At 27.6% G+C, this 17,187-nt stretch overlaps 2 protein-coding genes across 4 annotated transcripts in view; one reads left to right on the top strand and one right to left on the bottom strand.

The window, feature by feature from the left end:
- Window positions 1-1,467: 1,467 nt before the first annotated feature.
- On the bottom strand, window positions 1,468-9,582 carry jagn (jagunal). Of its 2 annotated transcripts, XR_010843306.1 has the most exons (5): window positions 9,341-9,582; window positions 8,967-9,108; window positions 8,641-8,856; window positions 8,091-8,349; window positions 1,468-5,471 (listed from the first exon to the last, which is right to left on the bottom strand). XR_010843306.1 is itself a non-coding variant. In XM_067047048.1 (4 exons), exons 1-4 carry the CDS (start codon window positions 9,427-9,429, stop codon window positions 8,215-8,217), a joined length of 582 nt encoding a protein of 193 aa, XP_066903149.1. In that variant the 5' UTR covers window positions 9,430-9,582; the 3' UTR covers window positions 6,262-8,214. The 2 variants fall into 2 exon arrangements, 1 of the variants encoding a protein (XP_066903149.1); XM_067047048.1 differs by lacking the exon at window positions 1,468-5,471 and having other exon boundaries at window positions 6,262-8,349.
- A 394-nt stretch (window positions 9,583-9,976) lies between these two features.
- Window positions 9,977-17,187, top strand: part of LOC106690617 (trithorax group protein osa) — a 157,171-nt gene continuing 149,960 nt past the window's right edge. The window contains exon 1 of one of the 2 annotated variants that reach the window (XM_067047046.1): window positions 9,977-11,102. In XM_067047046.1, the coding sequence (XP_066903147.1) occupies window positions 10,254-11,102 (849 nt within the window). In that variant the 5' untranslated portion in view covers window positions 9,977-10,253. The remainder of the gene's footprint in view (window positions 11,103-17,187) is intronic. The other variant, XM_067047047.1, reaches the window with a different exon arrangement.

The following is a 17,187-nucleotide window of genomic DNA, read 5'->3' as shown; positions in this document are numbered from 1 at the left end:
TGTTACATTACAAGAATACTATATCCTGGAACACGAAATTGAGACAGTAGTTAGACCCAAAATACTCTATACATCGGAAATACTTAAGCTAAATAGAATTGGGGATCTGGAAAAATTGGAAAGAATCGAAAGAATTCTGAGAAAGATTTTGGGACCTAAAACCAACAGTGATTTTGAATTTAAAATGAGACTCAATGAAGAACTATATTTAAAAATTGATGACAGATGTTATGAAGAAACGAAGACTAGTTTTATGGACAAATTCACAGAATGGACAGGGATAGACTAACAAAGCAGCTCTTTGACCAATTAAGAAATTGGAAATCCAAATCCACTTAGTTTGGAGAGGTGGAAAATGACATGAAGAACATTGGTATGAACACAGAAATAATAACTAACAGAAATCTATTTTGAAAAACTATACAAGAGGCAGGTTTTTGGGAAAGGATAAAATCAACATGTAGAAGGAAATGGACTCAGAAGGAGAAGGAGCGGCACTCTCAAAGGATGAAGGTGTGCGCTAGAAGGAAGCATGACCAAAGTTGATTTATCGTTATTAATTTAATAACTAAGGTGACAAGAAAACATTATCAGGCTACCGGAACAGAAAACCTCTAGTACATGCACCTGCCAGATAAAACAAACCTTTACTTGTCATTCTCTATTTCATTCTGGCTTTCTTTGTTAAATATTATTTTTTATAAAATCTTTCACTTAATACATCTGTATCACTATTCTTATTTCCGGAAACAATTCAATTCGTTTTCAATCTGAAAAAGACATTGTTCCTCTTGTCTCTTTAAGTTAACCATCAAATCCTTTCATAGTTTTTATTTATCCATTTTCACTACTAGAAAACATTTGAAATAATTAATTATTTCAAACAAACAAAATAATGGGTATTTTAGAGGAAGCAATTTTGAAAATTCGGCATCTAAGTCCTATCAGGCTATTTCAATGAGCCCTAGAAAATATAAATATAAGACCACTTAATTATTATTGATGTGATGATTAAATGTTCTTCAATATTAATTAATTTAATAATAGTGAGGAGTTTAAACAAAATCATTAGATCCTTTTTGAGAAAATTGATCTATGAAGTGCCACTTCCAGTAAGTTGATTTTAACAACAAAAGTTGCTATCACATTCCAGGAACATACCCGTCCTAAATATATAATTTCAGTTTTGTAAGACTTTTCATTTTTGAGCTAGGCTGACGACACAAACACACACACACACAGACCATTTTGCGAAACTTGGTTATTTGGACTAAAGGGACCTCAAAATGTTTATTTATGATAACTGGAATTAGAAATTTTTCACGATTGCTATATTCCCTTTACTGTATATTTCATATCCATGTACATGAAAATAAAAAATGTGACTCTCCCTCTTTATCATATGGACTCTTCAGGCATTAAAGTAGGTAAAAAAAAATTAAAAAGGATAATATAAAACAAAGAGAATGTAATGTGTATAATTTTTAATAAAATATTTCCTATTACACATATTTATTTACAATCCGTACAACTGTCAACATAAGCATTGTTAACATTCCATTTTAAAATATAGATTTTAATTTTATCCATGTAGTACCAAAATAATATAATTTCTCTTATGAAACTTCAAAAAAGAAAAGTAAGAATAAAGTTTTTCTTATCATACAATATCTATTTGTAACCAATAAATGGCAGCTTAAGCACTTACTGTCAGTGTTTTAAGACAATGAAAGCTTTGCGGGATGTTGAGGTATATTTATATAATTTTCTAATGTCATAGGAATCTCTTAGTAAAAACCACAAACAAGGGGTCAGTCACCCTTTGGAAAGCAAATGAGTACTTAAGGGTTTTCAGTAAGCTAAATACAATACCTGACCTATCAAATAGCAACATTAATAAATTTTTTTTTAGACTCTTGTTTGCGATTTTGATTCCATTATTTATAATTGCCAATTTATTTATTACATACATTTTTTTTTTTTAAAGCGAATTTACAGAAGCAATTTACATAAATTGTCTTTGTGTTGTTTGATTGAATAAAGTGATCAATAAGACAATAATTACTATTTCATTCATGGATAAATTATATTCGTGATAAACAGAAATAGTAAAAAATGTATTTAATTTAAAAACTATTATGTTTAATATTTAGCTTGAATTTTCAGAATAAAAAATATGAATGGAATTATGCACTTAAAGTAATAAATTTGTAAATAAATATCAATATTCCATGTCCCATCTTCAACAAACATATAAAACAGTATTATAGAAAAAATAATCAAAAAGGCTTAACGAACCGGAAGGTTTGATGTCGACACCACCAATCACTCTCGACAAACTTCCATCCAAACCCAAAACTACCAGATCAGTCTTGACGCAATCCTCCCACCCACGCTTGGGTCTAACCTCCGTTACTAGGCCTTACAATCTTACACACTTATCTTATATAACCTATAACCTGAACTATATTTACTGGTTACAGTTCCCTCAATTCAGCGTCAACCCGAAGAAATGGTTAACATTGAATAGATCTGCAATGGTTTGTTTTTACTTTACCATAGAGAAAAAAAACTCTTAGCACTGAGATGATGGATTGCAGCTTTTTAAAATCTTTAACTAATTTCAGAAATAAAACAAAAAATTAATTCAAGATGAGAGCAATAGGATTAACAAGCAGTAAATTCCTAATGAACACCACAATTTAATACACTGATGCTAAAAACTATATGAGTACATAATTCCATTCTTAGACACACAATTGACATTTTAATTGTAATTACAGATATATCTCATCTTAAAAATTCATTTACTGGAATTTAGAGAAAAAAAAACACCTTATAATACAATATGAATATTATACAATGAATAAAAATTATAATACATAAATATACATAACTATGATAAAATCACATATTTAAATTCATTAGGCCAATAAGAAAATGAAAGTATATTAAGTATAGTACCTATTGCAACACATATAATTAAAAATGACGACAGTTAATAATCTCAGTTTAAGATAGAAATATAAGAATGAATAGAGATTTTACTATGGGTATCTATGAAATTTTTCTTAGCATTTAATAATATTCTTCCTCTTATTTCTAACTTGAATTAAAAACCTTCAAATAAAAACTGAAATCAAGAATTGTAGCGAAAGTTTTTTTTTTTTCACTACTATTGAAGACAACGTAGAATAAAATAAAAACAATCATAAAGTAAACTAGCTTCATACTCATAAGTCTCTTTGTATAATACTACCAATTTTAAAATTATAAAAACAAATCAAAAGAATTTTACCACTACAACCCATGAAGTCTTGGGTTCAGTACTCATTTAGGAAATACTGTCTAAAATTAACAAAATTGATTATTACAAGATGAACTCAGTATGGCAATGAATAGCAGATAAATGAACCATAAAAATAAATATATGTTCCTGAATAAAAAAAAAAAATTGAACCAATTTATTTTTGTTAAGGCACATAAAATTAAAAATTATAGTTTTCAGAGAAAAATACAATTTAATTATTACTTATAACTTCATAATAAATAAAATATTACAGAGTAAAAAACAAACTCTTTAAATAAGATAGGTAAAAATGGTCCCATCCTTAAGTTGGTTGAACCTTAAAATTGTATCCATTTTAAAAAGTTCTAAAAAACATTAGAGTGAAACAGTAAATTCTTGTAAAACAGAATAATATTATCTCTTTGAACTTTAAGCCTTGCTAGGTATATTAATTGAATAAATCAAAAGTAAATCACTACTTTCTTATGAAATTTATAAGTTCAACCTCATGCAAGAAAATCAGGAATGGCAATATACAGCTATCCTTAACCTAAATGTAATATAATGAAAACTTTTAACATTTATAGCAATTGGTGTTTAATAATCATATAAATGATTTTGATCTTTAATGAATAATTGACGGTAACTAAACGATCACTATTCCAAAATAAATTTATACCAGCTAAATTAAATATTTTTGTTTTTTCTTATGACTTTTTTTATAAAGGTTTTTTATTATACCATATATACAATGGTACACCTCTTCTTTATATAGCTAAAAAAATATTCTTCACGATTAGCTAAACTTCGATTCTTAATTTCATTTTAGGTAAAGAACTTAAAATATTTTTAACATAAATCATCAACAACAATAAAAATTCAATTGTTGAATTTAAAAAAAAAATTAATAAATAAATAAAAAGCTTGTGAAAGTATAACATAAAGTTTTGGTTTTTGTAAAAACCACCAAGTTTCTTCTTAAACGACCTGTGTTTGAACCCACTTCATGGATGTATACCCATCGTTTCAGCACGTTACCATTTTTTTTGGATTCGTTCATTAGTAAGAATAATAACTTTACATGCCTTTTTCAACCATTGTGATATTATTATTACTTCAAGTATATTTATCACATAGGTGAATTACCCTGGAGTTCCGCATTGTGTAGCATTCTAAGAATCAACAAAAATTCTCACACAATATACTTTTTTAAATAAAATAAAAAATGTCATAAGCAATAAAAATTAAAAATGTTTATCTTATAATGATGACAAAAGTAAATAAAGATTTCTATTGCATACAACACTAATAATGTTTAATGGATTTATCTCCCCTTCATTCTTTCTAAAAATAAAATTTATTATATTTTAAAAAAAATATCCAACAATTGAATCAAGGATTTGTTTACATGCAAGCATCTAATGGTAATATATTTTAAAATCAAGTAGGAACAGTAAACAACTACCATTAAAAATAATTTAGGATGTCAGTTCCAAAATTAATGTAATAATTCTTTATAAAGGAATTTAGAGTCAAGTTTATAATTTGTTTTTCTAGCAATTTCAAATCATAGGACATAGGAAAAAAAACCCTGATGAATTTTAAGGAAATGTATTAATTTTAATCTTAAATTATTAATTAATGACAAATATCTGGTAAAATTCTCAAAATTGCCATAATGCATATATATTATGTTTTGGAACTATTCTCATTGATTGAAGACTTGAAAGTCATAATGAACTAAGTGCCAATAAAAACCATTTATAATAGGCAGAACAATCCATAAACCGAACCCAACCAAATTTATAATAATATAGAAAAATAGTAACAGTTCGTATTCTTTTAAATGTTGGGTTCTGGTCCGTAAGCCAAGCAACATTTAATCTAATGATTAATCATCATACAAAAACAAAACAAATTATTTGCAATGGCACCTTAACTCTATTAAATTCCAAATCTTCAAAAGCTTTCTATATATTCTTTCCATTCAACAAAATAAATTTTTAACCAATCTGATAATTCATAAATTGATACTTTGAGAGGTAACAAAAAAAAAAAAAAACAAACATCATACTGAGAAGAAATGTTCACCAATAAAACTGTTATCTCAATTTAAATAAACTCTGCTATATTCACTGAAAGCAAATGTACATTAGAGAGAATCGCTCATACATAACTCCATCTGAAAAATGAGAATGGCAATATTCATTAATAAAACAATACCATATTTTTCAATGTACAATAATAACAAAAATAAAACAACAATGAATAAATACTCTTAAAAATAATTTAAAAGTCTTAACAACATCCATTATCCTAATGGAAATAAAAACAGGAACACTAAAGCAACAATAATAATCACTGAGCAAAAATCAGTTAAAATTAACATAAATACTTTTTAAAAAACAATTCATTAGCAAATATTTCTTTAAAAATACAATGTATTTGTCATAAACTAATGAACACATCATAACCCTCAATTAAGAAGCTCTAATAATTAGTGCAATGAGACTCATAATTTGTCTTTTAGAGAAAATAAAAATTAACAATGACAAGATATAAAAAAAGAATTATTTTGTGCTTTTAGTAAACATCCAGTAATAAATAAACAGTAAACATTCATGTGCAACAGTAACTGCTAAAATCAAAGATGATTTGGATTTAACTCACAGCAAGCAGGATAAAAAAAATGTATACAACAAAAAATTGTTATCTTTACAAAATTCGCACAAGGGAAGTCAATTCAAACAATACACCATTTCATATAAAGATAAATAAATAGGGTACATCAAACCTAGAATGTTTCAAGAACATTAAATGATAAGAAAGCAGTTTTTTGATCAATTCTTACTAACATGACAAATCACTTGCAATTACAGCCACAAAGTTAGGCAATCTGCTGACCAGACAGAGTTAACAAGTATATGTCATCTACACTTAAGGGAGGCAGCTAATGATTGATCTCAACACCAGAAATTTTATAGATTTTAATGTTTTATATTTAGCTTATGCCGGAAATACAATTCTTTACGGAATAACATATGTAAGGTACACTTTCCCTAGAACTGTCCACCATAAGTGCTGTGAGGGGCTAGAAGTGATTGTTGGTACCTGATTACTGTTAATAAGCAACATTAAAGGGCCATATTTCATTGAAATTGCTCGCTATTCCCAAGGATGAAGTCAGCTTCTTAATACTGCACCTTAAAAGCTCCGGAAGCAGCCAGAAGTGTGATAGCTTCTACGTTTCTTTCACTAGTTTCCATCATGTCATATATAATTAAACGAAAAATTGTAAACAAATTAAACAAAACTACATTCAATTAATTTTACAGGAATAGAATAACAACAGCATTCATTAAATTCATAAACATTAATATAAATAATAAAATACAATTTTTATCGATAATTACCAAATAAATAGTCCAATCCAAAATATTTTTTTTTTTTTAAATTTAAGTACCAACTAATTTACTAATAAACTAACAATAAAATATTATGCTGATTTCATAAATATTTGTTACAGAAATGGTCACACTAATAACATCCATCTCTATCATTAAATAATAATAAATTTAAAATCTGTGACACGCATTCAGTTATTAAAATTATAAGTCGCCATTTTCTTTCAATCATACAAATTCTATTAGAAAATAATACAATAAGTCATCACTCTGTAGAAGTTAGGCATAAGGGATAAATAAATATTTTATTGAACAAAATGACACAGTTTTTTTCTCTAATTACAATAAACAACAACTTAAAAAATCAATATTTTATTCGGAAATCCCGCAGCTTTACAATTAATTCATACAAGCTGGCAAAATGACATTTATTAATTGATAATTAACCCTTTTCACTCGATGGCTCCAATTAAAATTTGTCTTCAAATTCGAAGGCTCTGCTATGGAAACAAGGCAAATAATTTTCAGTCCGTAACATGAGGACAAAGTCAAATTGTAAAAATTATTGCGTACAAGATATTTCGCTGTTGGTAACAAGTTACGGTCCCAGCTCACGGATTATCATGTTGGTAATATGGATGAAAAGATACTTGGCGTCCAAAGGGTTAAAGAAGATTGCCACCCTCACAATGAATATATTTCTGGACTTAAAATACCAATGAAAACCATTAAATTCAAGTCTAACATTTTAAACTATTGAAATTAATGCTAGAGGAGCTTAGGTGTCACAGTGAGCAGTTCCAGTGAAAGTCATACTTTAGGAAGAACAATGCTAGATGAGAGAGTAAAACCAACCTTTATATTTTGAGAGTAGGTATATAAATGAGGATGTAAACTTTTATGAAATTTTTCTGTTACTAAATACTTGTTATGTAATATATTGTTGATTACAGCTATGCCAATTAAATCCAATAACATCTTTGTAAAATGAATAACTATGTCAATTATAGATAATCCTTTAAAAATAAAATATAAAAACAATTACAAAAAAAATGTATATATATAATATATAAAATAAGTTATGTTTCCTTAATATTTTAAGGAATAATTGTTATAGAAAAATATTAGTTTTATTATTAAGTCCCTTCCTGAGATTACATTTAAATGCAAAATTTGCGATATGGTAGAATTAAATTTATATTCGTGTGGTCTATAAATATTCAATTCTATCATTTATAGTACACCAAATCAGTATGTATTTCAACTATAACGAACCACAAATAAAACAATAATTTAAAATTAAACATTAAAATGAACTGATTATTTCTATAGTAAAAATAATTCACAACCAATGCTGAATTTTATGAATAATATAACCAGTACAAATTTCAACTTACACCAATATTATAGTTTTATCCTTATAGAAAAATAACAAAAATAAGAAGAATTATTGCTCTTGGTTTATCATACAAATCCAATTTTTTTTTTTAATGCAGCCACTTTATTCTTCAAGGAAAAAGCTTATTCCTTTTTTGTCCCATATGTTCCCCGTGCCCTCCATGCAGTAATTAAATTGTTGGCAAAATATAATGAAAACAGATGTACTTGAATGGTTTGTAATATGAATCCATACCAGAGTAAACCATAAGGATATTCCTGCATAAGAATAAATATCAAAATTAATGAAGTAGTAAACAGTAATTTTTTTAACAATATGAAAATTAAAGCATATTAGTTTTTCAACTCAAGTTTTTAAAAATAACAATAACCTTCATGACCAAAAATAAACATTGAATACTTCAAAACTCAGAAGGTGACAATAAATTGGACAAATAAGATCTTCGCTCAATACATTTCAAGTACCATTATTTGCTCATAAATTAAATTTGTCTATTTAAACATGGTATTAAAATACAGAAAAAATCAGTTTCCATGAATTAAACCTACCTGCCATAACTCAATTTCATCCGTCTCACCAGTTGTAATATATGTCCATACGTCTGGTAGATAATAAATAGTGGCATATAGAATCGGCAATATGCCAAATAAACTAATTCCCATCATATATCTTTTCATCATCACTATCCTGTTTCGCCGAATAGCTGCGAGGCCAAGGAAAGTGAATAGAAGGCTGATACACCAGACATATTCCCATATTAAAGGCTTGAAAAGAAAGTTGGATTACATTTAATGTAACAATTCACAAGTTTTGACATACTAATCAGTAAAAATACTAACGTAAAATAAAAAGATGTGAAGAATCACAATCTTACTTTAGGAATTTGAAGTTCTTCAATTTCAAGAATAAAAATATCGAGCCTATCAAGTATATCAGCAGATAACTTAGCTAACATTACAAAAAATAAAAGGTAGTGGAAGAACACACAATATTTAAGCCTCGATTTATTTTGTGCACTGAAAAATAAAAAGGGAAAAATTAAATAGGGTCTTGTAAGTGCCTGAAATTAAAATACAATGAAGGTGTAGATAGTGGAAAAAACAATTTATTAACAAAATTGATAAAATCTAACACACACTAACATAACCTCTACAATAAATTAAGTTAATCACACTCAACAAAAAGGAAAGTTCAAACCACTTAAATACAATGAACACTTCAAACTATTGAACAATTATTAATATTAACCTTATTTGATATTGTGCTGCAATTCGTTGTCTTTGAGGAAAATCTGTACCATCCGTTCCAGATACCATAGGACCACCTCTAGAGGCCATTTTAACAATATGTAATTATTATTAACACCCCGGGTTAAATTTTTTTTTAATTTTAGAAAGGAAGATTCTACTCTCCAATACACGAGTTTAAAAATTATATTCCATCACACGTTACGATTTCAAGAGCTCTGATACATGCTGCTACCTGGTGAACGTTAAGAAAATGTTTGAAGCTGGATAACAGAAGTATTAAAATGGAAAATGTAAATAATATCAACAGGAGTAATCAGTATTAGATGAAATATTAATTCATCAATATTCACAAAGATTTTACGAAAATAATTGAATAAGATATTGGTTTCACAATATTTCTAGGACTCCTTTTGACTTCATCAGTAGTACACTTGTAGATGATCATTCCACCAACATGGCCGTCAGAAAAAGTAGTTCGTGTCCAAATGGATTCAGGCTTTGAAAGCTTGGGTTTTATTTGCCGAAAGTCATTTAGTATAGTTAAAAATTACAAACAAGTCACACAAGGTGTAGATATTTGATTTCTTTATTAGCGGTAAGTCTCTAAAAGGTTTTTGTTATTGTGGCGGAGGAACATAATAACCTTTCTGCCCTAACCTCCTTTCGCGCTATCCTTCTATTGATGTAGAAATGCGAAATAATGTTTTGTGCTGTGTAAAAATGTGTCGGTTTTCTAGTAGTGTTTTGTTGTTAACTGGCCCGAGCGTTGCCAGAAATATGTGTGTGAATAAGTGATGGGAGTAATATGGTTTTCAGTGAAGTGGCTTTCGAACATTTTCGGTATAACGTAAGGAAAAGCTAGATGTGTTTGCAGTGGCGGGGTGTTGGCAGCGATAGAGGCTCTGCCTAACATGGCTGCAACGCAAGCTGAACCCCAGCAAAATGACGTGAATCGGGATATTGTGCATCAAGATCAGCCTCAAATATCGTTAAATAATTCTTTCCAAAATGGAACGGATAATGGAAATTGCCGCGGAGTTATAGGAACTGATGTAGTCGGCAGTAAAGGTAAAAAGCCTGTACAAAGTAATATTTCTGTAGACATGAGTCAATATCGTCAAGATACTGGTCCCTCTATTAACAATAGTGAACAAAATGTTAATAGTTCAGAAGACAGTGGTGGTAAAATTAATAATTCCGATAAAAGTTTTCCTCATAATTCAGAACAAAGTGCTAGTGAAGTTAACTTTGGAAAAGGACCCCCAGACGGTCAAAACATGCAGGGATATGGATTATCTTTCCCTCCAAGAGGGAATTATATGCATCCTGAAGCAGGTAATCCAATGCATTTGCCAGGTGGTGATTCTATGCACCACCAAACAAATTCTTATGGACATTTTAACCCTAATATGAGACATTCATATCCTGGTGCAAAGCCGCTCCCAGTACCTACCAGGCCTCCTAGTGGTGGACCTATATCTTCTGGTGGCTTTCCTCCTCATTCACAACAGCAGAGGTTCATAACTGGACAAAGTATATCACCCCCAACAGGACCTACACCTACCCTTAATCAGTTATTACAGTCATCTAACTCAGTGCATCGATATCAGAATAGTTATGGTGATTATGCTATGGCAAAAACAAGTGAACAACCTCAAGGAACCATGCCTTATAATCAGAATTGGCCTCCTCCTCGAGGGCCGATGGGACCATATCCACCTCAACAGCCTGGTCCTGGATATAGGAATCAACCATCATCCGTGAGTTATCTGTTTGTTGTGCATGTGTTATTTGCTTGCATGCTTTGTAAATTATTTATTGAAATAAAAACTTTTTTATTGATAAAGGATTTTCATTATCTAATCTAAATAATTTGTACTTTTTAATGTTTTATTGTTGCCCTTTGTTTAAGGTAGATTTTAAATTATCAAACCTATTGTTTAGTCAGGTTTCATCATGGTTAACAAATGGTGCTGTTTTTATTTTAATCAATTTCTATGTCCATTGACTGTTGTGATTGTTCTGAAATAAATGCTTTGTATCATTTAAAACATCTTTACTGCTGTTGTCTTATTCATGCATTGTTATCATTATTTTATCTTTTACTTGTATATTAAGAGTTGGGTTTATGTCATTAGTGTTGTTTCCTCTGAAAAAAGTATAATGCATTATGTTATTTCAGTGTATTTAAAATTTTTTTTTTAGTTAAGATTATAGACTTCTTCTTCTTGGAATTCTCAACTTGTTTGTTAGATGTTTGTAATCAATTGGACCTAAGACATCACTTTAGTTTTCTCTTTAATTTAATTTTTATTTTTCTACTGATTTTAACATCTTATATAGCATCCTGATCTATTTTTTTTTTAATTTTAATTTAACTTGCTCACTTGTAATAATGTTATTGCTATCTATCTTGTATTTCGACACAAATATCCATTATTCCCAGTTTCATTTTATTTATTTCTTCAAGGATATTTAAAAGTTAGTTTCTGTAGTTACATCTTATAAATTGTCCTGATGAATAATAGAAAGGGTTATATTTTTTTATTTTTTTTTGTATTTGTGATTAATTTTTTTTTTTTATCATTTATTTGTCTAAGAATTTGATAATGCTAGTTTTTCTGGTCTATTTTATTTAAATTTTTATATCTTATTTTCATTATGGTTAAATTGATTTATTCTGAAATGAAATCATGCTTATGCATATAGTTTTCACAATAGTGGCCATTGTAATTTTATTTCATAAATGTATCCTAATTAATTTTTTAAACATCTAATTTGACATTCCTTCTTGATTCATGCTTTCAATTTGTTGAAATATATGTATAGCATTTACTAGGTTTATAATTGTGCTGCAATTTTAATGTGTATTGGTCTAAATTAACTTGACTAATATGGAACTCATCTGTTTCATTAAGATTTTCTTTTATTTCAAATTTTGTTTATTATTTATGTTGCATTTTTTATTTTTCCATTTTAGTAAAGTAGAGATAAAGCTTGATTTTACAACGGACCTACCATGCGGAGAAGATTAATATTAACTGAAGTGATTAGTATTGGTGCTAACATTTTATTTATTAATGACTATTTATTTAGAATTTAATTTGATTAAAAAAAGTTGAAATATTAATTTTATGAAGGATATTTATGTTTGAATTAAATCATTACCATTTGAGAGGAAATGTTCGAGTGTATTATAGATTTTTAATTTTGATTAACAATTATCCTGAATTTCTAAATACTAATTAAATTGTAATAGGATATTACTGATTAGACTTTTATCCATTTTTGTATTAGTGTTCCTCAATAACTCCAATGTTGGCCATGAAAACTGTATTTCAGATTATTGAAATTATCTTTAAATTATCACAGATTTTAAACAATTATTTATAAAATACCAGTAAGAAAAGATGGAATTTGTTTCAATTAATTATTCAATGTTTATTGAGAAGGTTTTGTTTGATTAAAGTTCTATAAATCCCTCTGAATGGTATTTTATCGATTTAAGTGATATTCCCTTATCAAAAGTATGATTCTGACTGTCTTGAATCACTACAAGATCAATTTATTTACTATCTTAGTACTTATTGATTGTTTTTAGTTCCCTAACTAAATAATGATGAACATATAATGGCTGAAAGAATATATTGTATATATTTTTGCTTTCAACTCATCCTTTATAGTTTATATTGTAAATAATTGAGTGAGTTACAGTAGTATGTCCATACTTAATCCAGTTTAAGTTGTGTTATTGCTGTATCACAGTAAAATATAATGCAAAATTAATAGATTAACTTCTGGTATTTCTTGTAATTATAACCTAATATTGTAAATGTTATGTTTTTTGTTCAGTAAGAGAATCCAAAGAATATTATGAAAATATATATTTTGTTCAAGTTTGGTCAATTTCTTTGTTCTAAAGTTAGGAATTTCTTTAGATGTTATCACTTTTTACATAAACTTTAACAAAAATTTTAATTAAAGTTGTTGCAAATACCAAAAAAAAAGATAGTTCATAGAAATTATGAATCTATAATCTATTACTTAATAAATAATGTAGTTATCTATGTATTATCATTTTATAGCAATCCTTTGAGTGCATTTTATTTTAGTTTTTTTCTGCTGTATTATGGTTTTATATTTTTAATTCATTCCTGTTTTGCGTGTTGCAAATATTTTTTTAATGGTTCTATTATGTTTAGGTTTTTCATAGTCTTGTATACTTAGGTGATCATAATCCTTGTGTTTTATCAACGATCAATGTTCTATAAATAACTTTGTTGTGAATCACAAATAGGCCAATAAATTGATGAGTTTATTATTAAATTTTATGTGAATATTTTGAGACAGTTCCTTACAAACCATAGTTGAGTGGGATAGTTTTCAAATTTATTTAGGTCAATTCAATTGATATATTGACTCACTGTTTTGTTTTTCTACATTATCAACTACCATTTATTTAATAACAACTGCAATAAGATATGCTACTATAATATATCATTGCTTAAGCAGTGATACCTTGTGTAAGTCTGAAAAAAGTAAGCAATACATTTTTTATATTATTTAATTTAAAAAAAAAAAACATAATTCGACGGACATTATTTATGAATCATTGTTTTATAGGGTGAAATACTTTTATATTTCTTTTACTTTGAGAATTTAATCTACTTATCTCTAAAATGATGTGTTCATTTTTTAATTTCTAAATGGTATAATGATTTTTGCGAACTTAAAAGGTATTTCGGCCAAAGTGGTGGTATGTTAATTACTTGGTTGTTATTATATTACATTCTAATTTTGCTTTTAATCTCATAATAGTACTTTTTGTTCTTACAAATATCCATTAGATTTTAATAGTTAACAATGACATATGCATCTAACTTCTTATTTGGAAATGGAATACTCTATAACCTTCTTAAAAAATTAATGGGTATTCTTATGAATGGGATTATTTTTATCGCGGTATTATCTGTTTTTGATGGTGAAGATTTTTGAAATAAACAAAGTTTTACTTATATTTGTGGTACTGACATATTTACTTATGGAAAATCAATCTGCCTATTGGAAATACTCAACTGTGAACATTTAAAAATAAAATAATAAGTATAATGAAATAATTAATCCTCATACAAGCCAAGTCAAATTGATTTATTTGCTTATTAACAATATAAGTCAATAAAATAAATTTAAACTATTGACTTTTTGATGAATAGTTGTGATTTTTTTCTATTTATTTAATCTCTGTCTTTTTTTTTTTTTCAGTTGCTGATCATATATTTATCATTTATATCTAATTATTATGTTTCAGTTTGCATAAATATGTTTTAATTTTTATTGGTGTTCTATATCATCATTATACTTTCCCGGTACCTAATGTATAAGTATTTAAGATCATAATATAATCTTGTTAGAACTTAATATTTCTTTTCATTCTTCTGCTTAGCTATAAATTTTTACTTTTTTTTTTCAAAAACTTTGAACAATGATAAGATTTTATTGCTTACTTCTAACTGAAAATAATTTGTTATTCTTTATCACTCTATTATTCTGTTAGTGAAATGCTTTTAAATACTAATCCTGGTGTTATCATTATTAAATGTGAAACAATTTATATAAAGTATAACATTTTATACTTATCTTGATATCACATCAGAAGACATAAATTCAATAATGCGTTTTTTACTTTGTACACTAACTATTTCGTCTCTAAACTGTTATCTGTATTATAATGGAATGTATATAATGCTTTGTCATTATTTAGTAACTATAGAATGTTTAATTAAGTTCTAAATGGACAGCAAACAATGAGTGATGGTTCAGTTTTATTTACAGTGAATGGTCAGTGTTTGTTCATATAGTTTTATTTAACTTACTCTTTTCCTTTGACTGTTACACAGATCACACTAATATCGTGACACCAATATTTCGATTCATTATTTTTTTGGGCGTTCCGGTATACTATTGTAAAATTTATTAGCCTGCACCTAATTGTTTTGCACTAAAATGTTTATCTTAAGGAGTTGTATAAATCCATTAATCCATTGCTCTGTTGTTATTTTACTTATTTTTAGTGAACAATTAGTAGTTTAACGTTTTATGTATATTACTCCTACATAATTTATTAACTTCATCATTGTTATTATGGTTAATCTGGAAAAAAAAGTTGTTTATGTTTGAAATATCAATCTTGATCTGTATTATCCACCTTCCTCTCAACTTTGTGTTTAGTGGGGTTCCCTGTGGGTGTAATAGTGTGAGCTATCACAGCCTTTATGCAACCTAATATTTGTTATCATACTAATGGGATTTGCTTGATAGTTGGTAGTACTATCAACTGTCTGCATATCCATGGTAAGCTTACTGTTAACATGAACCACTTGTTTTAGTGTAGGATTCTTGTGAAGTTGTTAGTAACTTAGATATTTATATTTTCATAATATGTAAACCACTCTGTAATGGAAGGTTTGAAAAAGGTTGTATATTTGTAAATTTTATGACAAAAACAATACATGCAAATTCAAAATGTTAATGTAAAAGGTTTAATTAATAATAATAAAATTATATATATTTTTTTTAGTTGCTTTTTTGCTGAATTAATATTGTTTGTTAAAGCTTGGATAAAAATCGCCATGAAGTCAGACCGGTTGTGGTGGGGTTGTTAACTGTACAGTGCTGCTCTCTGTAGTAGCCTTGGCTGAGTTGAAGCGAAAGTGAAATTTTGAATTGTTGCTTGATTTTGTAATTTTATATTTATTGTCAAATTATATTGTTCAACGAGTATGGTGGTAGTAGCTTATTGACATAATGTATAAGATCAAAATTGTGATTAACCTTACTCTAATTTCTGAAAGAAAGTTATAAAAACAAAAATAATTGCACTTTTATTAAATTTAGTTTAATTAAACCAGATGGATTTGTTTTAAATGCTTGGAGTTTAATTCATTTAAATCATTAAATATTGAATAATTGCGAATAATACATGCTTAGTTTTTATCTGAAATACCCTTTTAAGGAATAGTTAATCATAAAAACACAAGTTATTGCAGTAACTTTATTGCCTAATTATTACAGTAATTTTAAATTTTCATTTTGAAGTCTAAGCTTGACTGGTTTGTAAATAGTAATGTTTTTTGATGATGATTAAGGGTGGAGAAGTTCTAATACTTTTATATAAATCTATGTTATTCAATATCTACGTGTTCAATCAGTTAGCAATTACATTTTGTTTCCTATTTAAGGTAGGCAAACTTCGAATCCGTGCAAAATATGAAATTTATGCCCTCAGAATTGAAAATTTTCACTGGCATTATACATTTGGATATCAAAGAACATATTTGGTTCCGTATCTGTCTGTAGTTAAATTTATAATCGAATGAACCGTTTATCCGATTTGTTATCTATTTGGTTCCATGCCGATTTTATCGGGTTCTGTCCTCTAAAATTACGCTTCGATTTTGTTTTCAGCACAGCTATTTTTTGAAATCGGTTTGTCTGATGCACAAATGTATTTTTTCGACGAGCATATTTAAAACAAAAACGGCTCGTTCCGGAGATTTTATTCCTAAATGACAAGTAAAATTTATTCATAAACGTTTAAATATGGATTTTAAAAATGTTTTTATGAAGTTCTTAATGAGATTTCCTGTATGGGATTGTGTTAATTTAGTGGCGCCTAGAATTTTATAAATTGATTGATGTGGAATGTTTGCCTCTTCTTATTTTTTATATATTGTATCATTTTCTTTGACATTTTGTTGACGTGTGATCATTTTACCTGCTTATGGTTCATCAAAAACCGAATCTTTATAAAACTTAACATTTATTAATATGTAAAAAATTATAATA

The sequence above is a fragment of the Halyomorpha halys genome, unplaced genomic scaffold (genome assembly GCF_000696795.3).
Source record: "Halyomorpha halys isolate HHAL.00 unplaced genomic scaffold, Hhal_1.1 Scaffold1778.1, whole genome shotgun sequence".
NCBI lineage: Eukaryota > Metazoa > Arthropoda > Insecta > Hemiptera > Pentatomidae > Halyomorpha > Halyomorpha halys.
Note: the sequence above shows the minus strand (reverse complement) of the source record. Positions and strands in the feature narration are given on the sequence as shown.

Bases quoted from the DNA above. Each gene is read 5' to 3' on its own strand.
- jagn (XM_067047048.1), bottom strand. From the start codon at position 9,429: ATGGCCTCTAGAGGTGGTCCTATGGTATCTGGAACGGATGGTACAGAT. The intron at 9,109-9,340 runs GTTAATATTAAT...TTTATTTTTCAG, and splicing joins GCAGCACAATATCAAATAAG to TGCACAAAATAAATCGAGGC. The intron at 8,857-8,966 runs GTAAGATTGTGA...TTTCTTTTCAAG, and splicing joins AAGAACTTCAAATTCCTAAA to CCTTTAATATGGGAATATGT.